This window comes from Gymnoscopelus braueri, assembly GCF_963280865.1.
Source record: "Gymnoscopelus braueri genome assembly, chromosome: 10".
Classification (NCBI taxonomy): domain Eukaryota; kingdom Metazoa; phylum Chordata; class Actinopteri; order Myctophiformes; family Myctophidae; genus Gymnoscopelus; species Gymnoscopelus braueri.
In genome coordinates this window covers 21,929,332-21,956,412 of record NC_137611.1, presented here as the reverse complement: position 1 = coordinate 21,956,412, position 27,081 = coordinate 21,929,332, and the positions used below count along the sequence as shown (strand labels likewise).

Genomic DNA, 27,081 nt, shown 5'->3' with positions numbered 1-27,081 from the left:
TTTTGGTTTATTGGTACATTGAACAGTGTTTCCTAAACAGTGGGTCGGGACCAGTGATGTAAAGTAACTAAGTGCATTTACTCAAGTACTGTACATAAGTAAAAAAATGCAGTTATTTTTTTAGTTTGAGTTATTTACTTTACTTGAGTATTTCCAATTCTCAGTATTTTTACTTCTACTCAACTACATCTCAGAGGCAAATATTGTACTTTTACTCCACTACCATTATTTGAAAACTTTAGTTACTTTATAGATTTTGATTATTATTACAAAAACATACATTAACCACTTCAGCCCTATATACATTTCGGCCATTTGAAAATAGCCGATCTACAAGCTCACAATGCATCGCAATGTAAATCTGCTATTACATACATTTGAAAACTTGTGACATGGGACATTCTGCATAATTAGTACTTTCTACTTTTGGTACTTTAAGTACATTTTGATACCAATACTTAAAAATAATAATAATAATAATTCCGGACTTTTACTTGTAACAGAAAATGTCTACATTGCAGTATTGACACTTTTACCTAGTAAAAATGTGAGAACTTTTCCCACCACTGGTAGGGACCCATTTGTGGGTCACGGACCCATTTTTATGGGTCACGACGAGTAAATATCCAGGGGTCCACCAGGGGCATCATTTGGGGTCTCGGGGGATGGCAATTGCCACGCCCTATTTATGTTCACATTTAACCTCAAATTCAGTTCTTTTATGCACATTTTTCTCCAACTCTGAACATCTTTTGCAGATTAATCTCATTTCAGATCAACACTGAGTGCATCTCAATCCATTGCCCGTCCATCTACGTGTCGTGTGATGTGACACATGTTATAGACATGCGTTTTCTTGTCCATACCATACAGTACATTTATTATCCACTTTCTACCTGACATCCCTATTTTGGGCAGGTCATTATAGGCGAAAATGTTCAAACATTTTCTTTTTTCACCCTCCAAAGAAACAGTGAAAATAGTTGATCTACAAGCTCACAACTGTGTTGCGAGTCGACGCTTTGTGAGCTTGTAGAGCCACTATTTTTTGCCATTTTGGAAATGGTGTTCCTCAAATGACGCTGAGGTCTACTGTGTGTTGTGTTTGTGATCAGTGTGTTGGAGCTGTATAAATAGTTCCAGGAAGAGGCCTACAGTGTGTTTGCGTTTGTGATCAGTGTGTTGGAGCTGTATAAATAGTTCCAGGAAGAGGCCTACAGTGTGTTGCGTTTGTGATCAGTGTGTTGGAGCTGTATAAATAGTTCCGGGAAGATGCCTACAGTGTGTTTGCGTTTGTGATCAGTGTGTTGGAGCTGTATAAAGAGTTCCAGGAAGAGGCGTACAGCGTGGCCATGCACCCCAGCGGCCTCCACATCCTGGTGGGTTTCTCCGACAAGCTCAGGCTGATGAACCTCCTCATTGATGACATCCACCCCTTCAAGGAGTTCACTGTGCGCGGCTGTCGAGAGGTAAGAGCGCCAGAGGTGTGTGTGTGTAACGCTGTAATCTCACTCACCGCAGCTGTATAGCAGAGGGCTAGTGTTTGTGTGTAGCCTGCCCGCTGCACGCTGCCCAAGGGAGAGAGAGAGATCGCCAGTAGTGAAGTATGTTTGTTACTACGTTGCTTATTTCGTTGCTAAATGTTTTCAGATGAATATTTTAGTGTGCTGATTAAGTTTAAGATGAGTAATACACCGCCTGGACGTCATCTTGAATGAGATTCAAAACGGAGTAGCCCTTTAATTCAAATCAGGTGTGTTCTGGAGGAATGTGCAGATTATGGGAAGGTAAAGTTTAAACTATATATCTCCATATATGAGCATAAAAGGGAAAAGGACTGACAGATACATAGATCTATATGGGCCGTGTAGCGCTCTCAAAGTGTGAAAAGGGTATTTTTAATTTCCTTCCCCCTCTCCCACCTTCCCTCTCTTTCTCACCCTTTGTCTGTCTCCATCTCCATCTCTCTCTCTCTCTCTCTCTCTCTCTCTCTCTCTCTCTCTCTCTCTCTCTCTCTCTCTCTCTCTGTCTCCCACTCCACTCACTCACACTCCCACACACACACACACACACACACACACACACACACACACACACACACACACACACACACACACACACACACACACACACACACACACACACACACACACACACACACACACACACACACACACACACCCTCACCCTCACCCTCACCCTCACACGCTCACACGCATGCACTCTCTGTCTCCCACTCAGTCACTCACTCACTGACTCACTCACTTTGGGGGCTTTATTGGCATGAGAAAACATAGTATACCTTTTCAACACCCTCTGTGGTTTTTCCATCTCTCCTCCAGTGTGCTTTTAGTCATGGTGGTCACATGTTTGCCGCTGTCAATGGAAATGTCATCCACATCTACTCTGTTACCACCTTCATGAACATCCTCAATCTGAAGGGCCATAATGGGAAGGTGAGCATTCACATGTGTGCACATACTGTAGAATCTGACAAGGCCATATAATTCGTTGTACTATAGCGATAACTCAATGCGATACCTATAATGACATGCCCAAAATGAGGATGCAAGTCGTAAAAATATAGCAAAAGAACCCAGCTGAAAGACATAATAATTACACTGCAAGAGTTCATGAAACACAGATAATGAAAATAATAGTTCACTCCACACTTGGTTGCTCAGGCAGACAGCTGCACCAGCGTGGCTCTGAAAAGCTCAATACCCAAGTTGATTATAATCTAAAGCTTAAACGGAACTAAAATGGCTGTGAAGAATGCGTTCAGCCAAGACTGATGATTGAAAGCAAGGGAAATCATCTTGATTCTGCCTTATATAATATAACTGAACTAGAATGTAAAATATATGCAGCAATACCCCAAAGGGGGTTTTATTGCTGCATAAACTAGGGTGGTTGCTTCAGCAGTTGTTCAGCTTTTACCAGATTAAAAAGTTCTTGAAAAAACGTCTTGTAACCTTATGACCATTACAACCTGCTTTGTGTGTAGACCAGTGATTCTCATGTCAAACATCTTCATGTCAAGGACTCCCAAATTCATATGTATTTGTCCACGGACCCACATCTGAAAATTCTTCTTTGCCAGGGACCTCCATATAAGAGAAGATTTGTGTTGTTAAAAAAATTGTTAAAAACTATTCCACATTTTTAACAACTTTTCAATATTCTTTTCTTCCAAAAACAGTTGCTCTACATGCTGTTCTAATTTATAAACTTAATTTCAAAATGTTTCAAACATAAGCTTGATTGGCTATTTTCTAATAGCTGAAGTATTAAATGGGGTTAAAAGTGGTTAAATTGTACCTCATTTCTCTGGAACCCTCGAGACCCCGAGACCCAAGCTTGAGAACCACTATTGCAGACTATCAGACAGTGCCACTGAACCCATTGTTGCTTGTGCCGTTGGCCGGCAGGTGCGGTCTGTGGTGTGGAGCCTGGACGACAGCCGCCTGGTGTCGTGCGGCATGGACGGCGCCGTGTACGAGTGGAACACCCTGAGCGGCAAGCGTGAGTCGGAGAGCGTCCTCAAGACCTGCAGCTACACGGGCGTGGCCGTGTCTTCGGACGCCAAGAGCATATTCGCCGTGGGGACGGACCTCACCCTGAAGGAGATCCACGACTGTCAGGTGGGACCGAGGATGTGTCCCTTATCTGTCCCCTGTTTAGCGTTATTGAAGACGCTAAAGGCTTTACCTCTCCCAGTCATTCAGAATGCTCCCTGATTAGTGTTCATTAACCACTTAAGCCCCCATATACTTTGTCCTATCGCAAACAGCGAAAATAGCTGATCTACAAGCTCACAACGTGTCGCAATGTGACACGTTGTGAGCTCATACAGTACATTTTGAAAATGTTCTAATCGTTTGAGAATTTATTTGAGAACTTCTGGATTTTACAGTGCACTGTAAACCTACGTTCAACTCAAGCTGAAGTTCATGTCATTGGCCATACATTAACAACACACTGACACAACTGACTTCAGCACAGTAGTGAAAGTCAACAAACATACCGGGCACGTAATGCATGTACTGCACGTGTAGTACACGTGCCGCATGCGTAGTAGCCTATATACACATATCGTACTGCACATACTGTATGTATAATGCACATAACGTACTTATAATACAGGTTGAAAATGACACAGTCCCACTATTCTCCATTCACAGATAGTGAGGGAGGTTCCTGGGGACGAGGTTGCCCACACCACCATCACCATGTCCCGCTCCGGCAGGGCCATCTTCACAGGGACCTCCAGCGGCACCGTCAGGGCCATCAATAACCCCATACCTCTCCAGAAGAGCTGGGTGGAGTACCAGGCCCACTGTGGTCCCATTACCAAGGTGGGACTCTTAATAGCGTCTGCATAGTAAAATCCTCAGTGTTCATTTAAAGTCCTGCTCCCCACATAAAATGTGTCTGTATACATATACTCTATGGCCAACACGCTTGTCAACAGCTGCATGAGCCATGGTGTGGTTCACTTCATGCCGGGTGTATTGAATTTTTGTGCCCCCAGATGGCGATCACATTTGACGACCAGTTCCTTCTCACGGCGTCTGAAGACGGCTGCCTGCTGGTGTGGAAGATCATGGACAAGGAGGCTCGCAGCCTGCGGAGAGACAAGGAGCTTGTCTACACCGAGGAGATCCTCATCACCAAGTCTGACCTGGAGGAGAAGGTCTGTCTGTCCGTCTGTCTGTCTGTCCGTCTCAGGATTTCCGCAGATCATTAAAACAATGTAAAAATAAGGCCGTAAAAGACTTGTTTTGAGGTTGGAGATCGGCAATTTTTAATGGCCCCCCTAGAATAGGCATCCTGGGATTCAAGTGGTTAACTGTTTGCTGCTGGATTCATCTTGTTGAAACTATCTCCTCTGTCTGTCTGTCTGTCTGTCTGTCTGTCTGTCTGTCTGTCTGTCTGTCTGTCTGTCTGTCTGTCTGTCTGTCTGTCTGTCTGTCTGTCTGTCTGTCTGTCTGTCTGTCTGTCTGTCTGTCTGTCTGTCTGTCTGTCACTCTGCCAGAACCAAAACATGCTGGAGTTGAAGACGCGTGTGGAGGAGCTGAGGATGGAGAATGAATACCAGCTACGCCTGAAGGACATGAACCACAAGGAGAAGATCAAGGAACTTTCCGAGAAGTTCATCCAGGAGATGGAGTCGCTCAAGGCCAAGAATCAGGTGCACTGAGCTTGTAGATTGGTGTTTTTGGCAAAGATATTTGATGTAGAACATTTGGTGGCCTAGTATAGATCCATCGGGGAGTCCGGTCAACGAAGTATATAGGGTTTAAGTCGTTAGAAATATAGACAACACTTTCACTATTTTTTGCGTGACACTGTTGTACAACGACGTATAAAGTGGTGCAATTTACAAAGTACTGCTGAAGTGGTTAATCAGACTAATCAATTTAGTCAAATATAAAAATATCCAAAAAAGAACTACACACTAGAATTGATAGTTACAACCCTACAGATAATGAACATGTCCACCCCCGCTATGCCGTTTTGCAGTTCAGTCATGTTTCAAGCTCCCAAAGCACTCAGGTACAGTAACTGTGGGGGAAGATTTCAATAGGCTGGTTTTCAATTTCACTAACTGCAAAAGCATTCATTACTATTCTGATGAATAGAGGTCATTAAAAGCATTCATTTGCGGTAACCCAATAGCTGAGTTGTTGCCTAACAGTGAGATCCTGGTTCAATTCCTGAGCCGGCCAGGTCACTCCCCTTCTCTCTTCCTGTTTCCTGTGTCTCTCTATTGCACAATTGGATGAAGGCCCTAAAAATATATATAAAAGCATTCTTTTGTATGCTTTTTTTGTGTTGCATCACTCTAGTCCCTGAAAACGGAGAAAGAAAGGCGGGAGATAACTCACCATGGAGCCCTCGAAGACCTAATGGAGAAACACTCAAGAGAGATGCGGGATTTAGGCAAGAGAAACCTTTTTGCACTCAATAATTTGTGCAGCTTGAAAAGAAAAAAACGACCTCTATTGCAAAAAAAAGTTTATTTCACATACAGTATAGCATGTTTCAAGCAAAACAAAAAAATGCCCAAAGAAATGAGTGAAAATGCACATTTTCCAATGCATTTTCATGTATATATCTTATTTTTATTTAAAATAGCAGGCATACAAGCTGAAGCTCACAGTTTGTAGGCCTGCTATTTTCCGTGTGTGAGGTTTTATTCTCAAACACTCTCTCTCTCACTCTATGTCATTGAATCATTTTGATTTTTTAATACAAATCTTCTCTTCAGGGAAACATTTTCAAACATTTTCAGATGGAGGTCCGTGGCCAAATATATATCAATTTGGGCGGTCGTTGACATGAAAAAGTTTGAGAACCCCTGCTCTATGTATCTATCTCTTGATGCGTGTCTTAGAGTCATCTAATGACCAGAAGCTCTTAGAGGAGTATGAGAAGACCCAGGAGCTGCGGCAGAAGAGTCAGAACATGCAGGACGACTACCAGAGGCAGCTGGCAGCCATGGCAGAGAGCCGGGAGCACACCCTGGAGGAGCTGACACTGTTCTACCAAGCCAAGCTGCAGGACAAAGAGCTGCTCCTGGGACAGGTCGGTCTGCCAGGGAGGTGGAATGCCTTATTTATGCTTGCTTGTTTTGTTTTGTAATAATAATAAATCTGAATCTACCAAGTAACATGCAACTAAATCTTTCAAATAACTGTAGTGGAGTTAAAAAGTTCAATATTCGCCTCTGAGATGTAGTGGAATAGAAGCATAAATCATTGAAAAAGGCAAGTACAGCATAAATGTGCCCTCAAATTTGTACTTAAGTGTTAGTACTTGAGTAAAGGTGCTTAGTTACTTTCCACCACTGATCTGCTACACCTCTTTGGACTGAGCAGGGCCAAGACGAGGCGAGGCAGCAAACACGCGAGTTTGAGGAGATCAAGAAGCAGACGGAGGAGGACGCCGACCGGGAGATTCACGACATGCGTGTGGCGTACGAGAAGAGGCTCCACACCGAGGAGGAGACCAACCTGAACCTCCGTGGAGAGAAGGGCATCATTACCAAAAAGGTGATGATGCCTGAGAGATCTCCGCTCCATTCACAGTTAACCACTTAGCATCCATATTCTGGGGGAAACATTAGCCAAAAATAGCAGATCTACAAGCTCACGACACGTCACCTTGCGCCACGTTGTGAGCTGTATGTATTTTTGGCAAATAGGTTTGGGGTGGGCGGAAAAAAAGCCAAGTGTTCTCGGGTCTAGTTTAGTAAGTCTAGACTAGAGGGTTTAACTGATTACTTTTATACTTCATCGTTCGATGATGTCACACGATGAAAATACCAGATCTACAAGCTCACAATGTGTCACATTTGCAACAGCTTGTGCATCTGCTGTTTTCACTTAGTGAAAGTGGTTGAATATTGGTTTTGGCAGCTGTATGTTGTTGTTACGCTATTTTTTTTCACAAGAAATAAACAGAAATCCAAAATAGCACTACACTCGGGTGGCCTTTTTTGACAATTTGAACTCAACTAGAAAATAATGTTCCTGAAGAAACAGTGTGGGCTCGCTGTGTTGGTAGTAGTTAAGAATCAGTCATGGGCATGGAAAATATTGTAAACCCTATGACCTATAACCTACTGACCTTTCTCTCTCTGTGTCTCTCCCTGAATGGCCCACCCTATTGCCCCTTTAATCTTCCGGGTTTGTGGGTGTGTTGGGACGTACGGGCGGACGGACCACTCGTGACAACAGCTGGCCAGCTTGCAGAAGGAGATAGACGACAGGTGCTCTGACATTGTCAAGCTGAAACACGAGCAGAAGAAGCTCCACGACCTGATCCACTCCCTGGAGAGGGACATCCAGGGCCTCAAGAAGGAGATCTCTGAGAGAGATGAGGCTATTCAGGACAAGGTGGGCTCACCGCATCATGGCTCTGTGATCGTCTGTCTGTCTGTCTGTCTGTCTGTCTGTCTGTCTGTCTGTCTGTCTGTCTGTCTGTCTGTCTGTCTGTCTGTCTGTCTGTCTGTCTGTCTGTCTGTCTGTCTGTCTGTCTGTCTGTCTGTCTGTCTGTCTGTCTGTCTGTCTGTCTGTCTGTCTGTCTGATTTGATTGATTGATTGAATACTTAACAGTTTGCAAAGACAAGCACAGGGAAGTACAGTTCAATACAATGTCTGTTAAGAGCCCATTGGGGTCCTTTGTACTCAATTCATCAAAACATTTAATGACAGATAAATATATACTACTATGCAAGAACATCATATAAACGGGTAGAAATCGAAAATAAAAATATGTACACTCAGGTGTTGTGATTGTGGACATCATTGACGTTTTTGAAGTATTTTGACAGGTACATGGGTGACTTTGTGGTGTAGTGTATCTTGTAGACCAGGCCCATTTGCAAGTTGCTGTACTTTGTCCTCTACCCTGAGCCATCCCACCCTAGCAAAGAGAGCTGGGGTTAAATGAGTTGTAGATGTAAGGCCAAGCAGTAGCCTGACCAGTTTATTTTGGGATGACTGGAGCCCTGTTCTTAAGGCCTTTGTGGTGCTATGGTACCATGAAGTGCATGCGTAGTTGAAGTGAAATTGGATGAGTGCTCCTGCTAAGAGTCCTCAATCTATTCTTACTGACCAGAGAGGAGATGCTGTACAAAAATCGTGTTCTTTGGTTGAGTTTTTTTATTACTTTTGTTGTCAGAGTTAAGGGCTTTTTCAACCTCCAATTTGTCCTTGTCTGAGACCAGCAGAGCCGAGTCATCCGCGAACAAGTACAAATTGCAGTCACAAACTGATGTCATGTCGTTTACATATAAACGTGTATTCTGCAGCGCTGTAGCAACTGTTGCATTCAGCGTTTTGAATGCTCCTTTTCATACAATTAGCAGGTTAACTGTGGAGCAAAGTGAAGTGTGTCATTATACCGCCAGTTTGAAGGAGCTATTCACAAACCATAGTATGATGTTTGCTCCCCAGTCAGCTTTTCATCCGAATCGTGCATGTAGTGTCTCTCTCTCTCTCTCTCTCTCTCTCTTTCTCTCTCTCTCTCTCTCTCTCTCCTCAAATAAAATGTACTATAAATTTGGATCTTTGCGATAACTAAGAAGAGCTAATCAACATTTGCAGCCTCTGGGGCTTACTGCAACACATTTCTAGAGAGAAACAGAGGTGTAGGGCCAAGTGATTATGGCACATACCACATGGGCGCAATGCCCTGATCCAGAGACGTGCACAGATAGACTCTAGGTGGTGCTAGAGCACCTGCCCTTTGCCCTCTTGACCAGAAGTGCCCTTTTGAAAAAAAAAAAAAGAAAAAAGAAAGTTTAATTTTTTTTTAATTTTTTTTTTACAGTATGTAGCCCATGGTGACATCGATCAATTCTGGATTAAAAACTTCTAATATATTAACAATTCCCCAAAATGTGCATTGCAATTTTCTTCTCACACTACTAGGGCAGCTGGTGGTTCCGCGCGCCGCGCAAGGTGCCCTTTTTTTTTTACTTGAGCACCTGCCCCTCAAAATGTCTGTGCACGCCACTGCCCTGATCAGTGAGTCCCAGGTTCGATACCCGGCCGGCATGACCATTTGCTGCATGTCATTCCCTCACTCCTCCTCCGAATTTCCTGTGTCTCTCTCCGCTGTCAAATAAAAGCTTAAAAATAACACCAGAAAAGAGAAGCAGATGTAACTAGACGCGTCGCAATTCAGGGCAATTGCAGAGTGTGGTTGCGCCGACGCGAGTTGCGGTTCAAGAGTTAGAGGCCAAAACGTAAAGGGGGCTGTTATAGCGCCACCATGAGGCCGACTGGTTTAATTATTTTTATAATAATTTTGGACTAAATCATGAACCACCCCTCCAAGTCTTGAAACTCTAGCCCTTACGGTTTCTGAGAAAAAAATACTTGAATGGGAGTTTTTTCATTTTTCCATTAAAGTGAATGGGGACATTTAATGCACTAATAAATCAATATCAATTAAACTATGTAACCAATCTCTTAGCAAAATACAAGCACACGATTCCCGGTGAAGCCGGTCATTTTGACATATGGCACTAAATTGGGAAAAATAAACTGTGGGAGGAGATGCGGTTCAAAATAAAGTTTATCTAGAATAATAATAAAGTGTGAAGATTACTATAGTCTGGTTGCCCTGTTAGGGCAACCACACTAATAAAAATGTTAACGATGATTTAGTCCTTATTTCCATGCCTTCCATCGGCCCAATTACTACAGGAGCAGAGAATCTACGAGCTGAAGAAGAGGAACCAGGAGCTGGAGAAATTCAAATTTGTCCTCGACTACAAGATCAGCGAGCTCAAGAAGAAGATAGAACCTCGTGAACAGGAAATCAAAGAGCGCAAGGAGCAGATCCACGAGGTGTGTGTGCAGTAGTTTGAAACCAAGTCGACCCGTATAGGTTAAATCTATGCTTTTGAATGCATTTTGAGAGCATTCTCTATTCTCTATTCTCACACCGTTCCCATGTGGATCCATGATTTGATTTTGAACACAATACAATGTTTTTCCCTTTTACATTGCTAGTATGACCTAGAAATTACGTAGAAATGTGTCAGTGTGGTAATGTGACAATATAAAACCGCACTGACATGAAAGTAGCATTTGATTCACAATATCATGAGTTAGCCTATAGTATTCATTATTAATAATGGTCCATTATAGATACCATGCAAGAAAGAAAGAAAGAAAGAAAGAAAGAAAGAAGCCATAATACATGTAAATAGATGACAATGTCACAAATGAGTGTAGAAAATATGGAGCAGGCGTTTATATTGTTTTTAACAATGCCTTCTCCTTAGTCCTATGCTCATCCACTTCTCTTTCTTTGTATCAAAACCAATACGTGTCAAAGAGCAGTGTGCGGCATGCTTTCATAACACATTCAATCATATTCTTCTTGGGAAATGATAGAGCTATTGTTGCCGGTGGCCTTGTGTGACGTCGTCCTTCATACATTTGGTCAAAAAGCTACCGTGAGAGCTTAGCTCACTCACAGAGAACTTCTGTGTCGACTCGGTTGAAAATGGATCAAGTCGTCAATTGGATCAAGTCAATCAATCAATCAATCAATCTGTGGTTAACCGTCTTAAATAATAAAATGTTTAATTCCTCCAAATTTGAACTCCTCCTTGCAGTAGTGTGAAGTTACAGGAATGCAATAGTGAAATACACCGTTAAGTCATACTAATACTAATGCAGCACATTTGTCTTTTTACATATAGTTTTGTATGTTTTGGAAATGATGGAGTACGTAAGTCGATGGAACTGTGACGTGCAAAAACCACGTTCGAGACGAAAGATGCTTCTGCTGTGGATCAAATGATTTGAGTTCAAACGCAGGACATGAGATATGGGTTTGTTTTGTGTGTCAGATGGAGGCGGAGCTGGAAGACTTCCATAAGAAGAACACGCAGCTGGAACTGACCGTGTCTGAGCTGCGACTCAAACTCAGCACCACCGACAAGGAGATGCGCAAGGAGATGAAGAGGGTGAGAAGAATCTCTTGTTCTCCACACACACCACCACGGTTTCTGTTAGAGTCTCGGAACACCTCAGTGACCTGAGGTCTGGTTTAGGCACCAGAATAGTTTCTGACGGCCAACAGGCAGCAGGCAGTGTTCTGTAGACCAGTGGTTCTCAAACGTTTTTGTGTCAAGGACCCCCAAATTGATATGTTTTTGGCCGTGGACCCCCCATCAGAATTTTTTTCGTGCCAGGGACCCCCAGAAGAGAAGATTGCTGTTAAAAAATGCTGTTGCAAACATCTCTCTGATCAAATCAATATCAAATCAGAAAATCCCTTTCAAAATAAAAGCAATAACACTGACACACAAATCCAATAACAAAATAAAAGCGCCTCACATGAAACATAAAATAAGCATCAATATAATATACCTTACATGTACTGTATGCACACAAAATACAAAATACAAAAATGAATTGCAGTGCTCTGGGGTCATTACATGCTGTATTAACAAATTTAGACCCCACTTTGAGAACCACTGCAGTAGACAGTAATGAGAAACAATGAGGAACGGTCAATAGAAAATGTGTAATCCCATAAAGGTCTTAACTTATTTATTTTATACTTCATCGTAGGCTAGTGTCATGCAAAAGTAGCAAGAATAGCCGATCTATTTGACAAACTTGGGTCCATGCTTTATCTAGATAGTCTTCCATCAATAAACTCATCAAAATCTTCTACATTCTTTTTAAACAAATCCTTTCTCAATATAAAAAATAAAATAAACTGTTTAATTTAATCCACATAATGACTTAGTCTAAACAACATAGCCTTTTCCTCTTGGGCAGAATATATTTCATATCATTTTCAATTGGGCTTTTAAACCAGCTACATTTTAAATAAATCAAAAATCATAAATTATGTTATTTATGTCTTTATTTACCACGGACAGTGCACGTTAATCAACATTTCAGTTTTCACATCCATGTAAATGAGCCAGAGTTAGCCAAAAGCTAATCTTTATGTGTAGTCCCTGAGCAGGCTGTTAAAAGTGGTGATATAACTATCAATACAAAACAGACATATCAATTCAATACGACACAAGCAAACATAGCACAGGAGACAGAATCATTACAGTGAAATATGAAAAACTTGAAAAAGTGCTCCTTGGAGCACAGGTCTCCGCCAGGTCAGGTAGGTTATTGTGGGTCAGCAATGTTTGGAATTCGCCAATCAGGATGGAATATGAAAAATCGGACGGAACCGTCTTGATCACTTGACTATAGAGATAATGTGTACCGATTGGCATGATGTTTGGACAGGATTTGTAGGAGTAATATATATATATTCTTTTGCAAAAATTGGCCTCCTGATGGCGCTATAATAGGGCAATGCTAAAAGGGTGGCATTTGTTACTCAATGTAGTGCGAATGTGAGTGTAAAGTTCCACCGCAATCGGACGCTGCATTCATGATTGGCATTTTGTTGAAAACGGGCCACTCCTGTAAACTTTAGATGTCAATCTTCAATGGATCACATGAGATCATGTGTACCGATTTGCATGAAATTTTGATACAATCTGAAGGCTTAATATAAAAAATTTAGTTTTACACAAGTCGGCCTCCTGGTGGTGCTATAAAAGGCAGATGTGAAAAATGCAGGGCAAGGGTTTTTTCTTGGCCTCCAGGGAGTGCGCATAAAAAGTTTTACACAAAAAGTTTTACACAGATCAGTGCAGTTATAGGTAAAAACACTAATCAGCCTGTTATAGACAATGGTGGAGACAATTGGCCCGGATTCATAAAGGGATTTACGACCATATTTTGTACGTACCGGCGTTTAGGACAAATCCTACACCTGCAGTCGGATTCATAAAAGTTTTTTGGTCTGTGTTTTGTGCGTCAGGTGCGCACGTTCTCAGGTCAGCCCCGAGGCTGTCTTACCAGGGCTGAAATGTGCGTATGTCTTTAGAATGCTTTATTCTTCATGCCAAAATCAATTACAACAGTGGCAAACCTCAAATAAAATATATATGTGCCCAACATTTGTCAACACATATATATAAAAAATAAAAAATAAATGTCAAACGATGTATTGCTTGTAGCCTATGCATAATATAGACATGATGTAGATTCCACCGCTTTTTATTTATTTTCTAGGCTATCAGTTCCATTTAGAGCTGAATTATAGGTCCCTCAGTGAGAGGGCCATCTCAGCCAAAGTGTCACGTAATAATGAAAATAGGCTATCATGCCTTAATGAAACTGCGGAGGGACTGACGCACCAGTGTCCGTGCCGCGGTATTAATTGGTAGGCTAATAGCCTACTGTAGGCTACTCTACTGTATATTGATCACATGAAGGCCACACACAGCCTAATAAATGTTACCATCTGATGAGGAAACTATAGTGATGAAAGCTGTGTCCAGAAGATCCATTCCCCATTCAGACGTAGGACAGTGATATATTAATCCAAAATTAACTAATTTAATCAATAAGTAATCAATAAGCTCTGGTCCATAATCGGATAGCAGCGTTCCACTTGTATGCCCTGGATTTATTTCAACATCATCTTTTTACCTGGTAAACGTGAGCAATGTTATATCCTTTCCAGGTTATTAGTCTATTATTTGCTGGCGGGGTTAAACCTTGTAAACATTACACATTACGTTCAGCTGATCCATCGTGCAATAGTGGGACTCGCTTCCAGACAGATCAGAATGATGTTCAAGTTCTCTGTCAGTGTCAAGGCAATGCGGCCGACAGCTGTAACCGGTGTTGCCAGATTTTGTGAGAGAAATAAGCAACCAGGTCTATGAAAATAAGCCCAGAAGAAGCAACTGGCATTATAAGCACTTTAATTAAACCGTTGTGAGCTTGTAGATCTGCTATATTTAGCAAAATCTTGTAATAAAATGTGGAATGTTTGGAAGATTTTTCAAACATTCTAACAACACCAATCTTCCTCCAGCTGGCACAAAACATTTTCAGATGGGGCTTATAGGGATAAATTAGCCTACATATTAACTTGGGGGTCCATGACATAAAAATATTTGAGAACCACCGGTTAAAACAATTGAACAATTGTGAAGCAAGCCCAAATAACCAACTACACCTTAGAAATAAGCCCAAAAAACCGCACCCCACTGTTACCAATATTTACAAGCAACTTTACAGAAAAATAAGCGCAAATTCGCTTATAATAAGCGGACATGGCAACACTGTGCCGTAAAGTGACGTTAAAGTTGGATGCTGTTGGATGCAGACTTCGAGATTAATCAGCTCCTACACCTGGTCATACGCACGTCTCTGGGATATACGAACCCCTTTGGGAATTGCACGTCCGTTTGTGACTACCAAAATACGACGGCCTTTACGAACTTTATTTACCCCATATTTACGACCCTCGTTATGAATCGGGGCCATTGACACCAGTGACAAATAGAGCTGATAATTACCCATGATTACAAGTTTGTTTTGCTTTAAGCCATCAATGAGTTCTGGCTTACTCCATAACATGATAGCTCTTTTTTCTTAACTGCTGAAAAGCAGCAGTAGTGAATATGCACCGTCTAATGTCCCTATGTAATATGTATGCGGATCCACATGAATAGCTTCTTACATGCTGTTCTGTATTCACATGGAGGCCTACAATACTCATACAATATGTTTTATTACTATTCATGTGTGTGTCCCTTTCTCTGCTCAGGTGAAGGACACAGAGGCCTATGTTGGCCGGTTCAAGGCAGAGCTCCACAACTGTATAGCCTTCATACAGGAACCAAAGAAACTCAAGAGCAGTATATGGGAGCTCCATGAACGGCACGTACAGCAGAGTGATGGGGTGCGTGTTAACACAAAGACGTGCCTAATACACTGTGAACCCTGTGTCACGAGCTACATAATGTGTGATAACGCTATGTTGTTCATGACATGAATAGAGCCAGGGCTTAAGGTTATGAGGTGTTGATGCCCTCACAAGTAGTAGTAGTGGTAATAAGTGTGTGTGTGTGTGTGTGTGTGTGTGTGTGTGTGTGTGTGTGTGTGTGTGTGTGTGTGTGTGTGTGTGTGTGTGTGTGTGTGTGTGTGTGTGTGTGTGTGTGTGTGTGTGGTGTGTGTGCGCGTGCGTGCCTCTTTCCCAGGTTGAGATAGTGGGCGTGGACACGGATGTCCAGATGGAGGGATCTCGTCAGCGGGAGCACCTGGAAAGGAACTTGGCTTCTCTGAAGGCGAAGCTAGCCAAAGACTCTGAGGTCCACCGCAAAGACAAAGTTAAACTCACGAAGGTACGGCACAGTCAAATGTCACGTCCATTTACACCACTGTAGAAGATACGGAAGCGTGTGCACTGTTTTGGAATGGGTGGAACAGAATATTTCTTACGCTCCCGTTGTATGAAGTCATCATGTTTAAGCACCTCACCATGTCAGGGTAAAACTATTTTAAGCCTGACTTATTCCTGGGGGAAAAGGTTTAACATTATAGCCACATGACCCGAAACCAGTTTTTGGCTTGTTAGCACTTAGCATTCATTAATTCGCTCCAAAAGCTAGTATTGCTCAATATCACTGAATGACAATAAGAGAAATCCCGGTCTTTTCTAACATCTGGTCTTAGACACAATGCATTGTGGAACATGCGGTTCCCCTTTGTTAGGTAATACAATAGAAAAGTCTCAATTCAGTGTCAATCAATGTTTCTCAAATAAATCAATAGACTGTATTAAATTAAATCAATTATTTTAACTATTTTTAACTGTAAATATTACTGTATTACTAGAACATTTTAGTCAATCATGCAAATGAATTAACACCACAAAACCAGGGTCTACATTTCTAAGTGGAAGAGTAGGGAGACCACCTCCAACCACTGCAGATGTAGAAGTTATATTGTATTAACGTGTATCGACCTTACCACCTCAGTGGCCTTGTGGTTAGAGTGTCTGCCCTGAGACTGGGAGGTCAGGGTTTTAATCCTCAGCCGAGTCATAACGAAGACTATAAAAATGGTACCCATTGTCTCCCTGCTTGGCACTCAGCATCAAGGGTTGGATTGGGGGTCCCTGCGATCATACTGGCATCATTATCCAGAGGGTGTACTTGAACATCAGTCCGCCTCACGCTATAGGAAACAGGAGATAGACTCTTGACCTACTTGCTACCATACATATTGGTTAAGATTAACATTATGTTCATTAATATAAGTCCCACTCTAACATAATAATTGTCGCCCCCTCTCTGCACAGGAGAATGTGTCTCTGATTCAGGAAATCAACGAACTGCGCAAGGAGCTGCGTATGGCACGGACCCAAGTCCACGAATATGAGAGCCAAACAAAAGTGGCCAAGAAGCCCAAAAGACTGAACTCCACTGAAGTCATAGGTGAGCAGATCAAATGCTTTGATTTACACAGATGACACATGTCTGTTGCAATCATAGGCTGTATAAAATGAATGGACAACGTGACGCCATTGGTTTCTACAGACCGTAAATGGAGCCGATTGTTCAGCAATTTCAAATCCGCCATCTTTCAATATCGCGTCATATCGCGTCATATCCTGCAGAATGCCACCAGACCAGTATTGGTTGGGTAGCTTGTCAATCAAGAGCGGGGGCGGGGAATGAATGCTATTGGTTGTGTAGCTTGTCAATCAAATCATCCCGCCCCTCCTAGAGCATAACCTACTTTATCGTCAATTTTTAAATAAATGGGACCATAGTTTACCAAAACGCATATCATGATGATTGAAAGGAGACTTTAAACTAGCGACTGGAAGCATATAGTATTTATGACAATTTTGATTAAGGTAAGAAAATCTAAGGGGGCACGGTGGCACAGTCGGTAGTGCTGTCGCCTCACAGCTAGAAGGTCCTGGGTTCGATTCCCGCAGGGGACGCTGTGGGCGCTGGGGGTGTGTTCTCTCCTCTGCGTCATCAGTGCCCATACCCTAGGTGGGGTTGGCGAAAGGGCCTTTCTGTGTGGAGTTTGCATGTTCTCCCCGTGTCTCCTAGGGTAGGGGGATGAGCCGTACCGTAGTGCATTCTGTGAGGCCAGCGATTGGCTGAGGTTTCTCCAGTCAATGTGGGAGGGATCAGATTAGCATTAGGGTGTGTCCCTGTTTGGACCATTTGCATGTCATTTACACATGACATGGTCAAAAGGTCCTGGGTTCGATCCCGGGCTTGTGCAAGGCCTACTTTGCTTTAAACATTACACCAAGCAGTACATGTTGTAATTACAAACATCTTAATAGTTTGTTGTACTGTAGACCGACATGGTCTACAGTACATGGTCTGTAGACCATGTACTGTACGACATGGTCCGATCTACAATCTACACTGTATGACATAATGCTCATACCCCATTCATTAACACAGAGATGTTATTAGACACAAAGCTATCCATGTCAACACGTCTTAATGTTCTAGGAGTCTCAACAGTTATAAGTGACTGCCGTTTAATCTAGCTGAAGAGGCAATTCATTGACCACAGTTTTGCACAACCTTAACATCCCAGATCGATAGAAATATTAATCCACTGTGCTGACTAATACACCATAACATAGGAGTACAAAAACTTTGCATAGTGAATAAGAACTTAATCACATTGTGGTTGCACTGTAATGCAACCATGTGCTATAAAGATGTAATCACAGGGCTATCTGCTTGATGTACTATAATTAAAAGTGCATTCAGGTATTATGAATCTATGAATTGAGTGCTAACTTTGTATGTAAACATACAACAGGACAAAGGTGAAACAGTAAGCACAGCGCTGCAGGGACTCGAACCCTGTTCCCAGCAGAAACCAGGAGTACCTACTACCAGTGCTTTTTTGCCATGTTCACACCATGCCCTTACTTGCATGAAAATGTATGAAAAGATATGATTAACCTGGCTTTACCAACACAGCTTTCCTTTAGTGTTTACTGATTGACCTGTAATCACACTATACAATAGCACAGTGATTCTCAGATTTGATATAGTATAAAAATCAGCTAGCCACTATAAACCCTATATACATCATCTATTTGAAAATAGCCGATCTACAAGCTCACAACCCCTCACAGGTGGTTAAATGTCTGAAAATACCCATGAACATGAATGCAATATATCAATAGAAAAAAATCATGTGTAAACAAAAAAACATGAATTAAGGAAACACTGATGATAGTGAAAAAGTTCAATCTGAAAGACCCGTTTTGTTTAATGACTATAGAGATACTGGCCCTCATTTATCAACGTGGCGCAGACCAAATAATGGGCGTACGGCGAGATCACCGCAACTTTCGGCATGTATCAATATAACCTGACGATGGCTTCATCCTACCGTACGCTGAGATCTCACGTCTGGTCGATAGCAGTTGTTGCCGTTGGCTGCGCCCGTTTATTCCATTCTAGACCTGCGGAGAAGCATTGTCTGACTGTCTGACAGGCATCTGGACACATAATCCACTCCTAAATGTATATCTACACTAACAAATAATCCCTGTGAAAATATAACATTTTATAAAGTAATTTAAACAAAATGCTTTAACAGTCATTCGGTTAAGCTTGCAGATCTGGCTGCATTGGCTATTTGAAAATAGCAGATCTACAAGCTCACAACAGGTCCCATCCCGATGCGTTGTGAGCTTGTAGATCTGCTATTTTCAAAATATACTATAAAATAATTCTGCTGCGAGAACATTTTCGGGAGCCCCGACCATCTTTTCATGGACAGTGAGGTCTACAAACTTACTGTAGCTTGTCCTATGTTATGGAGTTATGTCATAGAGAGTTATGTAGTCTACACAACCTGGTTGGGTTATGGATATCAACCCGACGATCGAATCTCTTATTAACGTGGCAGCACGGGATCACTGCCGCCCGTCCGAGTCTCACGGGGAATATCCTACATGACTGCTTGTGCACTGCTCGGTATGGGTTAAATAAATGAATATACAAACCCCATTCATGGCGATGTGATTGGTATCATTATGTAATTCATGTAGGCTACAAGCCTACGTGACAAAGATAGTACCGTTACGGATTGCATGAAAGACACAGTTGGGCGTGTGTGTGTATGTGTGAGACAGAGAGAGGCGTGTGCGTGTGCGTGTGTGACTTGACAGGCAGCGAGGCGAGGCGGCGAAACTCTTTTGGCTTCCCATGCTTTATTTGGTCGTATTCTGGTTCTCCATGTCGTAAAATCAGGGCGTTTCGAGAATATTTAAGGGCGTGTTATTTAAATGGCGCTCGGTTTCAGCCGTGACATTTATCAAGGCTCCGACCCAATGTACGCTAGGATTGGCTGTGTAGGATTCGTTGATAAATGTGACTTCGACGTTGGTGTACGGCCGAATATATGGAAAAATATAAGCCGGTTTATACGCTCCGTTGATAAATGAGGGCCACTGTGTACCGATTTACGTGACGTTTGGACAGAATCTGTAGGAGTACTGTCAAAAATGGGTTTTGCAAAAAGCGGTCTCCTGGTGGCGCTATAACAGGCCCATGTGAAAGATTTGGGGCAGAGGTTCTGAATTGGCATCCAGGGAGTGTGTGTGCATAGTTTCGCTGCGATCATGCCAACAGTCCTGGAGATTAGCTGGTCAGACAGGGTGCAAAACATACTCTCTCGCCATGCCTTTCGGCCTGGCGGAGACAATAATGAACGCATACTATCCCCTATCACAGTGGTTCTCAAACCTTTTCATTTCAAGGACCCCTATTTGAGCATTTTCTACCTCTGGGACAGCAATCTATACTTTAAAATAATTTTAAATTGTATACATTTACTCTAAGAGTGTATAAATGGAACCAAATGGACCTGTGAGGGTCCATTTGGTTCCATTTGTACACCCTCTGTTTGAGAACCACTGCCCTATCATGTACACTAAACAAGAGCATAGGAGCCTAGACATAAATAAATATCTCAGATACAGTAATTTGGTTAGAATCAACATATCTGCAATGCATATTGTCTAAAACAGTCAATCACTCATTTGATTTCTCACCATTTCCTCTGCTGTAGCATTTGGCCTATAATCCATGTTACACATTTTAGCCACTTTAAACCTTTCATCACCTGGTTGAAAATAGCCGATCTACAAGCTTGTAGATTGGCTATTTTCAAAAAATCTTAAAATGGCCAAAAATATATTCATTTTGAGTCCTTGACATGAAAAGGTTTGAGAACCACTGCAACAGCACACAGGATGAACATGTATTGAACAGCTTTCTGCCTGTCTCTGTCAGTCCAAAGCCAATAGGCCTGCACATCATTTAATATCTAAAATAATATGAACACACACCAGGGGATATCACATGTTCTCTAAGAGCTGGATTTCGACTGCAGCTTTAGCACCACACTGTCATGTTAAATAACTGTACTGATGAACTGTACTGGGGTCCCCAGAAAAATGTGTTAATATCTATAGCATCAAAATCAGCAAGCTACTATATACCCTATATACATCAGCTATTTGAAAATAGCCAATCTACAAGCTTGTAGATTGGCTATTTAAAAACATTAATGAAGTGAAAAGTGAATGTGGAATATTTGCATAAATAACTGTCTCAAATATGAACACACAGTATCCCCTGTCACAGTGGTTCTCAAACCTTTTAATTTCAAGGACCCCCAGTTTGATATGCATTAGACCACGGACCCCCATTTGATTTTTATCTCTGGGACCACAATCTATACTATAAAATCCTAACTCTGAGAGTGTACAAATGGAACCAAATGTGTTAACTGGACAGCGTGACAACTAATTGAGTGATAACATTTCATGTAAACATACAGGACAAAGGTGAGACAGTCGGCAGGGTACAGCACTGCAGGGACTTGCACCCTGAAACCAACATAAGCTAGAAGTACTAACTACCAGTGCTTGTTTGCTTTGTGACACCACCATGTCCCTACTTGCATGTGATACAGAAAATATTAAAAAGACCTGTGGTCAGGGGACCCCCAGGGGTTCTTAACTCATTCCCTGCCTAGAACGACTAAAACGACTTCTGTCCTTTAAAGGACAACTTTGTTTTTTTACAACCAAGGTTTATGTTTTAGCTTGTAATTAAAGTAAATAAAAGATGAGTGTTAAACTTATTTTTTTACTGCTTTCTATAGTTTTAGCAATTTTCGCGATCTTTTTTACAGTGGGCGGGGGCATTCTGTCCGGTGGCTAAATATGTATTTTTTTACACAATAACCCGGTGTTTTCTTTATTATTATTTACAGTAGCTCTTCTAGCCCCCAATAACTCACATCTGGCCATCCAAGACCACAGGACCTTTTTTATTGTGTAAAAAAGGCATATTTAGCCACCGGACAGAATGCCCCCGCCCACTGTAAAAAATATCGCGAAAATTGCTAAAACTATAGAAAGCAGTAAATGAAAAGGAAAACACTCATCTTTTTTTTACTTTAATTACAAGCTAAAATATAAACCGTGGTTGTAAAAAAACAAAGTTGTCCTTTAAGCCCTGTCTGCCAAGAACGACTAAAACGACTTTTAATATAAAAAAAATATATATATATATATATATATATATTTTTTTTTTTTTTTAATTAATTTTTTAACCCAAAGACCAAGGAGATATGATTTTTTGAAGATCTAGACTCCCATCCACTTCCTTGTTAACTTAAAACTTAAACATTTTGTATCTCGGCTCCTGAGTACTTTTTTTTTTCTCAATGAAAAATCTCTGGCAGTGGGCAAACGCAAAAAAAAAAAAAGTTCTGGCAGTGAATGAGTTAAGGGGGTTCCAGGGGGTCTCCAGGAAAATGTGTTAATATAACATCAAAATCATCAATAAACCCTATAGTCAAATGCATATTCATTTGGGGGTCCTTCACATGAAAACGTTTGAGAACTACTGTAATAGCACACACATATTGGATGAACATTTTATTCACATAAACAGCTTTGAGTCTCTCTCTGTCCAAAGCCTCAACTCTATTACACTAGTTGGGAGCATAATGAACACACAACATCCACAATCATGTAGACTATACATAAAGGCCTACACATAATTAAATATCTCAAATAATATGAACGCATAGTATGCGCTATCACAGAGACCCCTATCTACCTCTGGGACCGCAATCTATACTATAAAATCCTAACTCTTAAGAGTGTATAAATGGAACCATATGGACCCTCATGGGTCCATTTGGTTCCATTTGTACACCCTCTCTTTGAGAACCACTGCCCTATCATATTATTAAAATAACTGTAGGCCTACTGATGAACTGTACTGGGGTCCCCAGAAAAAAATTGACATAAATAAACAGATCAGATACAGTGATTAGAATCAACATCTACAATACATTACATTGTCTGAAACAGTCAATCACTAATTTGATTTCTCCTCATTTAGCATGTGGGTTGTATAATATCATGCATGTTACACTGAGCAGTTTACAAAACCCACACACCCCAGATGGAGGTAAACATGTCTTGACCAACACACCTTGACCCATGACCACAAAACATTAAACTGTCATGTTAAATAACAGTACAAAAACGGAGCTAGAGCTCTTTCCCTCAAACTGCTATATAATAAACAAAGCTAAAAATATTTTAAATAATATGAAATATAAAATTGAGGCTTTAATGTTGATCAGTGATGTTCTATGAATAATGATATGTGTCTAGCATGGACTGCTTGTTAGCTTTAAGCAGCTCTCAGCCCACATTTAAAATCATATTCAATATAAAATCGGGTCTTCCTTAGGGACTAAGGGGTATAATGATCAATGATTATGTTCCATTAGCACAATTAGAGCCATTAAACATCTGTTTACAAGGCACCTTACCTGTCTTCTGATGCTGCTGCTGTCTGACATATGCTCTCACCAATGTTTGCAGCCAGGTCTGCTTTATTATGTCCCCCAAGATTTATCTTGGCTCACAATCCGTCACGATGTGACACGTTGTGAGCTTGTAGATCTGCTATTTTCAAATTGACTATGTATACAGTAGGTTTAAAAGGGCTCACACCCAGTCACTCGTTTCTCTCACAGAACCTGGCAACGCTGGCTGTGACAGGAGTCTGTGACATAGATGTAAAAATCCACGCCTGGATGTCATCAAAAGCATATAAAACATCAAATATAAACGTCATTGGGTTCCAACCAGCACAAAGAGACCATCCGTGGGGGCTCCTGTGGCCCATACAGTCACTTCTTTTGGGCTTTGTTTTCATAGACCGGGTTGCTCGATTCTCTCGCAGAGTCTGGCAACTGTGCTGCTGCAGGCTGGGAGAGAGAAGTCCAAATCCAGGCCTTAACGTCATCAAAAACATATAAAACATAAAATCGAAATGTTATTGGGTCCCAACCAGCACCAAGAGACCATCATTGTTTGGTTGTGGGGGTCTATAATGAATTAAAAAGCATAGAGTGTTCCTGTCCATCTAAATGCAAACAAAGATGGCTGCCGTTGAGAAACTCAGAGAGCAGTGAAGGGGGCGGGGACAGGCAAACGAGAGAGATTTTCAGGAAGGTGGGGGCCTCTGGAGACTGGAGAGTGAATGGAGGTCTATGAGGGGGGCGACTGGAGACAAGGGGGCCCCCCCCGACGCCTGGAGACCGACTGGAGACATGGCTGGAGACTGTCTCCAGTCACTTGCACCTCTGTAGACTCAAGCCCTGCGGGTAGGTACCCTCACAAAAACATGCAGTAATCCTGGTCACTATACTACCTCCCCCTGGCCAGCCGGGGCGCCTGATGGAGGGGAAGGGAACTGGTTGGAATAACGTGTTCCTTCCACGCGCTACGTCCAACCAGGGAAACTCTCCCCTGTCAGGTGACAAGAAGGTCAGTTGGCTCTCATGCATTGAAGGAGGCATGAGCTCGGCCCTGGCCTCCCTAGGTTGGCAGAGGGAAGGTAGTGCCCAGGATTACATAGACAATTGGCACTGGGTGTAAAAAATAGGGTTACAAAATCGTGGGATAAAAATTTAAAATAAAAAAAAAAGGTAAGAAAATCTAGTCTAAAGTTTGTCAAAAACCCATCCGCTTGCGTTAAGATAAATTATTTCTGACACAGCGAAACTACAGGCCATTCATTATGAACTGTCTCTTCCGTATTAGCCTCAATGTAAAACTTTCAAGCTGGGCCCCTTGGTTGCAATTCACAACTCAGGCTGATCTCGATCAGAGTATTCAGTACTGTGAATTATAGAATCATTGATCCGGCTCTCTTGATGGTCCTCTTTCATTCATTTGTGTCTTAGAAAGCATCTTACTTTGAGTGCAGAAAAGTGCACACGCAAAATTACCACCAGATTCAAGATACTTGTGGGCCAGACATTTTGGTTCTTACCATTCGAGGGACAGCGAGTGCATTCTGATTCTCTCAAATTGTATTCACAGCAGCAACTGTCTGTTGCTGCTGCTGTCTGGTTTTTGATGCTGTTTTGCAGTTTGGCTAAGCACCAAAGACTTTATTTTTGTCGTAGAATTTTACAAAGATTGAACCAATGTAAAGTATTTACAAGAGCTTCAGACTAAACAATATCCATTATTGCATGCATTGGAGCACATGTTCTTTTTTTTTCTATTTCCTGAAAAATTTAACGTTTCGGACATACAAGGTTTCAGTGGTGGAAAAAGTACTCAAATGTTTTACCGAAGTAAAAGTATCAATACTGCAATGTAGAAGTAGTAGTTACAAGTAAGAATCAGAATCAGAATCAGTTTTATTGTCACATCACAGGTTTACAAGGTAAAAAAGTGGGTGAAATTCGTTTTTGTACATCGTTCCCATCGCAACGTTAGTTTCCATAGAAAGAAGAGGGGGGGGGGGAGAAGAAGAGGGGGTGGGGGGCAAGTGGGAAGGAGATCAAAACAAGAGAGCAACAGAAGGCCAGACAAGTTATCTACATATTTACAAAGTACCTGAGATAATAAAAAACTAAGGTGCCTGAGCATAGCAGCAATGTATGTATACTGTGCATGTTATACTTATACTGTGCATGATATACATATGGACGTTAAGGTGCTTAGAGGAAAAGAGCACAATAAAAAAAAAAAAAAAAAAAAAAAAAAGTCCGCAATTAAAAATGTACTGAGTAAAAGTACAGAAGTATTGGTATGAAAATGTACTTAAAGTACCAAAAGTAAAAAAGTACTAAAATGTTTGAAAATAGCAGATCTACAAGCTCACATCGCGACGCGTTGTGAGCTCGTAGATCGTCTATTTTCAAATAGCCTAGGTATAAAATAAGGCTAAAGTGGTTAATGTATGTTTTTTAATGTAATAACGCATATCTGCAACGTAACTAGTAACTAAAGCTGTCAAATAATTGTAGTGGAGTACAAGTACAATATTTGCCTCTGAGAAGTACTGTAGTGGTGTAGATTTTGTACATCGTTCCCATCGCAACGTTAGTTTCCATAGAAAGAAGAGGGGGGGGGGGGGAGAAGAAGAGGGGGTGGGGGGCAAGTGGGAAGGAGATCAAAACAAGAGAGCAACAGAAGGCCAGACAAGTTATCTACATATTTACAAAGTACCTGAGATAATAAAAAACTAAGGTGCCTGAGCATAGCAGCAATGTATGTATACTGTGCATGTTATACTTATACTGTGCATGATATACATATGGACGTTAAGGTGCTTAGAGGAAAAGAGCACAATAAAAAAAAAAAAAAAAAAAAAAGTCCGCAATTAAAAATGTACTGAGTAAAAGTACAGAAGTATTGGTATGAAAATGTACTTAAAGTACCAAAAGTAAAAAAGTACTAAAATGTTTGAAAATAGCAGATCTACAAGCTCACATCGCGACGCGTTGTGAGCTCGTAGATCGTCTATTTTCAAATAGCCTAGGTATAAAATAAGGCTAAAGTGGTTAATGTATGTTTTTTAATGTAATAACGCATATCTGCAACGTAACTAGTAACTAAAGCTGTCAAATAATTGTAGTGGAGTACAAGTACAATATTTGCCTCTGAGAAGTACGGTAGTGGTGTAGATGTAAAAGTATTGAAAATGGAAAATACTCCAGTAAGGGAAATAAATCCTCAAAAGTGTACTTAAGTACAGTACTTGAGTACATGTACTTAGTTACTTTACACCACTGCAAGGTTTCCACCCGACACTGACGATATAACATATCTGTATGGGCCACACAGGCACGGCCTCCAAGGAGCCGGAGGGAAACGTGGTGGTGCGTCTAAACTTTGAACAGGAGGCGGAGCGGATCATTAAGCTCCAGCGCTCCGAGATCCAGAGGCTGCGGCAGGACATGCACAACCACAGCCTTATCGTCAGGCCTCCCACGTCCTCCTCCTCCTCCATCACCAAGCTGCCCGCACTAACTGGGTGAGACCACCCCTAGACCAGTGGTGGAGAAAGTACAACGTTTCTTTCCTTAAGTAAAAGTATCAATGCTGTAATGTAGAATTTCACTCTGTTACGAGTGAAAGTCCCGGAATTCAAAATGTACTTGAGTAAAAGTACAAAAGTATTGGTATCAAAATGTACTTAAAATACCCAAAGTAAAAGTGCTCATTATGCAGAATGTCCAGTTTTACAAGGTATCGTATGTCTAAAATGTATTTAAATCTTTGGAAAATAGCAGATCTACAAGCTTGCGTTGTGAGCTTATAGATCG

The 27,081-nt window shown here is 41.5% G+C and overlaps 1 protein-coding gene across 1 annotated transcript in view; it reads left to right on the top strand.

Annotated features, from left to right (window-relative positions):
- cfap57 (cilia and flagella associated protein 57) overlaps positions 1-26,793 on the top strand; it is a gene marked incomplete at both ends in the record, with an annotated part of 33,811 nt that extends 7,018 nt beyond the window's left edge. Inside the window, 16 exons of the mRNA XM_080439783.1 lie at positions 1,304-1,469; positions 2,343-2,456; positions 3,432-3,644; positions 4,185-4,358; positions 4,535-4,696; positions 5,039-5,194; positions 5,853-5,946; positions 6,401-6,591; positions 6,885-7,058; positions 7,746-7,904; positions 10,225-10,368; positions 11,382-11,498; positions 15,182-15,316; positions 15,615-15,758; positions 16,718-16,853; positions 26,600-26,793. Of these exons, the coding sequence (XP_080295909.1) occupies positions 1,304-1,469; positions 2,343-2,456; positions 3,432-3,644; positions 4,185-4,358; positions 4,535-4,696; positions 5,039-5,194; positions 5,853-5,946; positions 6,401-6,591; positions 6,885-7,058; positions 7,746-7,904; positions 10,225-10,368; positions 11,382-11,498; positions 15,182-15,316; positions 15,615-15,758; positions 16,718-16,853; positions 26,600-26,793 (2,473 nt within the window). The remainder of the gene's footprint in view (positions 1-1,303; positions 1,470-2,342; positions 2,457-3,431; positions 3,645-4,184; positions 4,359-4,534; positions 4,697-5,038; positions 5,195-5,852; positions 5,947-6,400; positions 6,592-6,884; positions 7,059-7,745; positions 7,905-10,224; positions 10,369-11,381; positions 11,499-15,181; positions 15,317-15,614; positions 15,759-16,717; positions 16,854-26,599) is intronic.
- Positions 26,794-27,081: the final 288 nt, after the last annotated feature.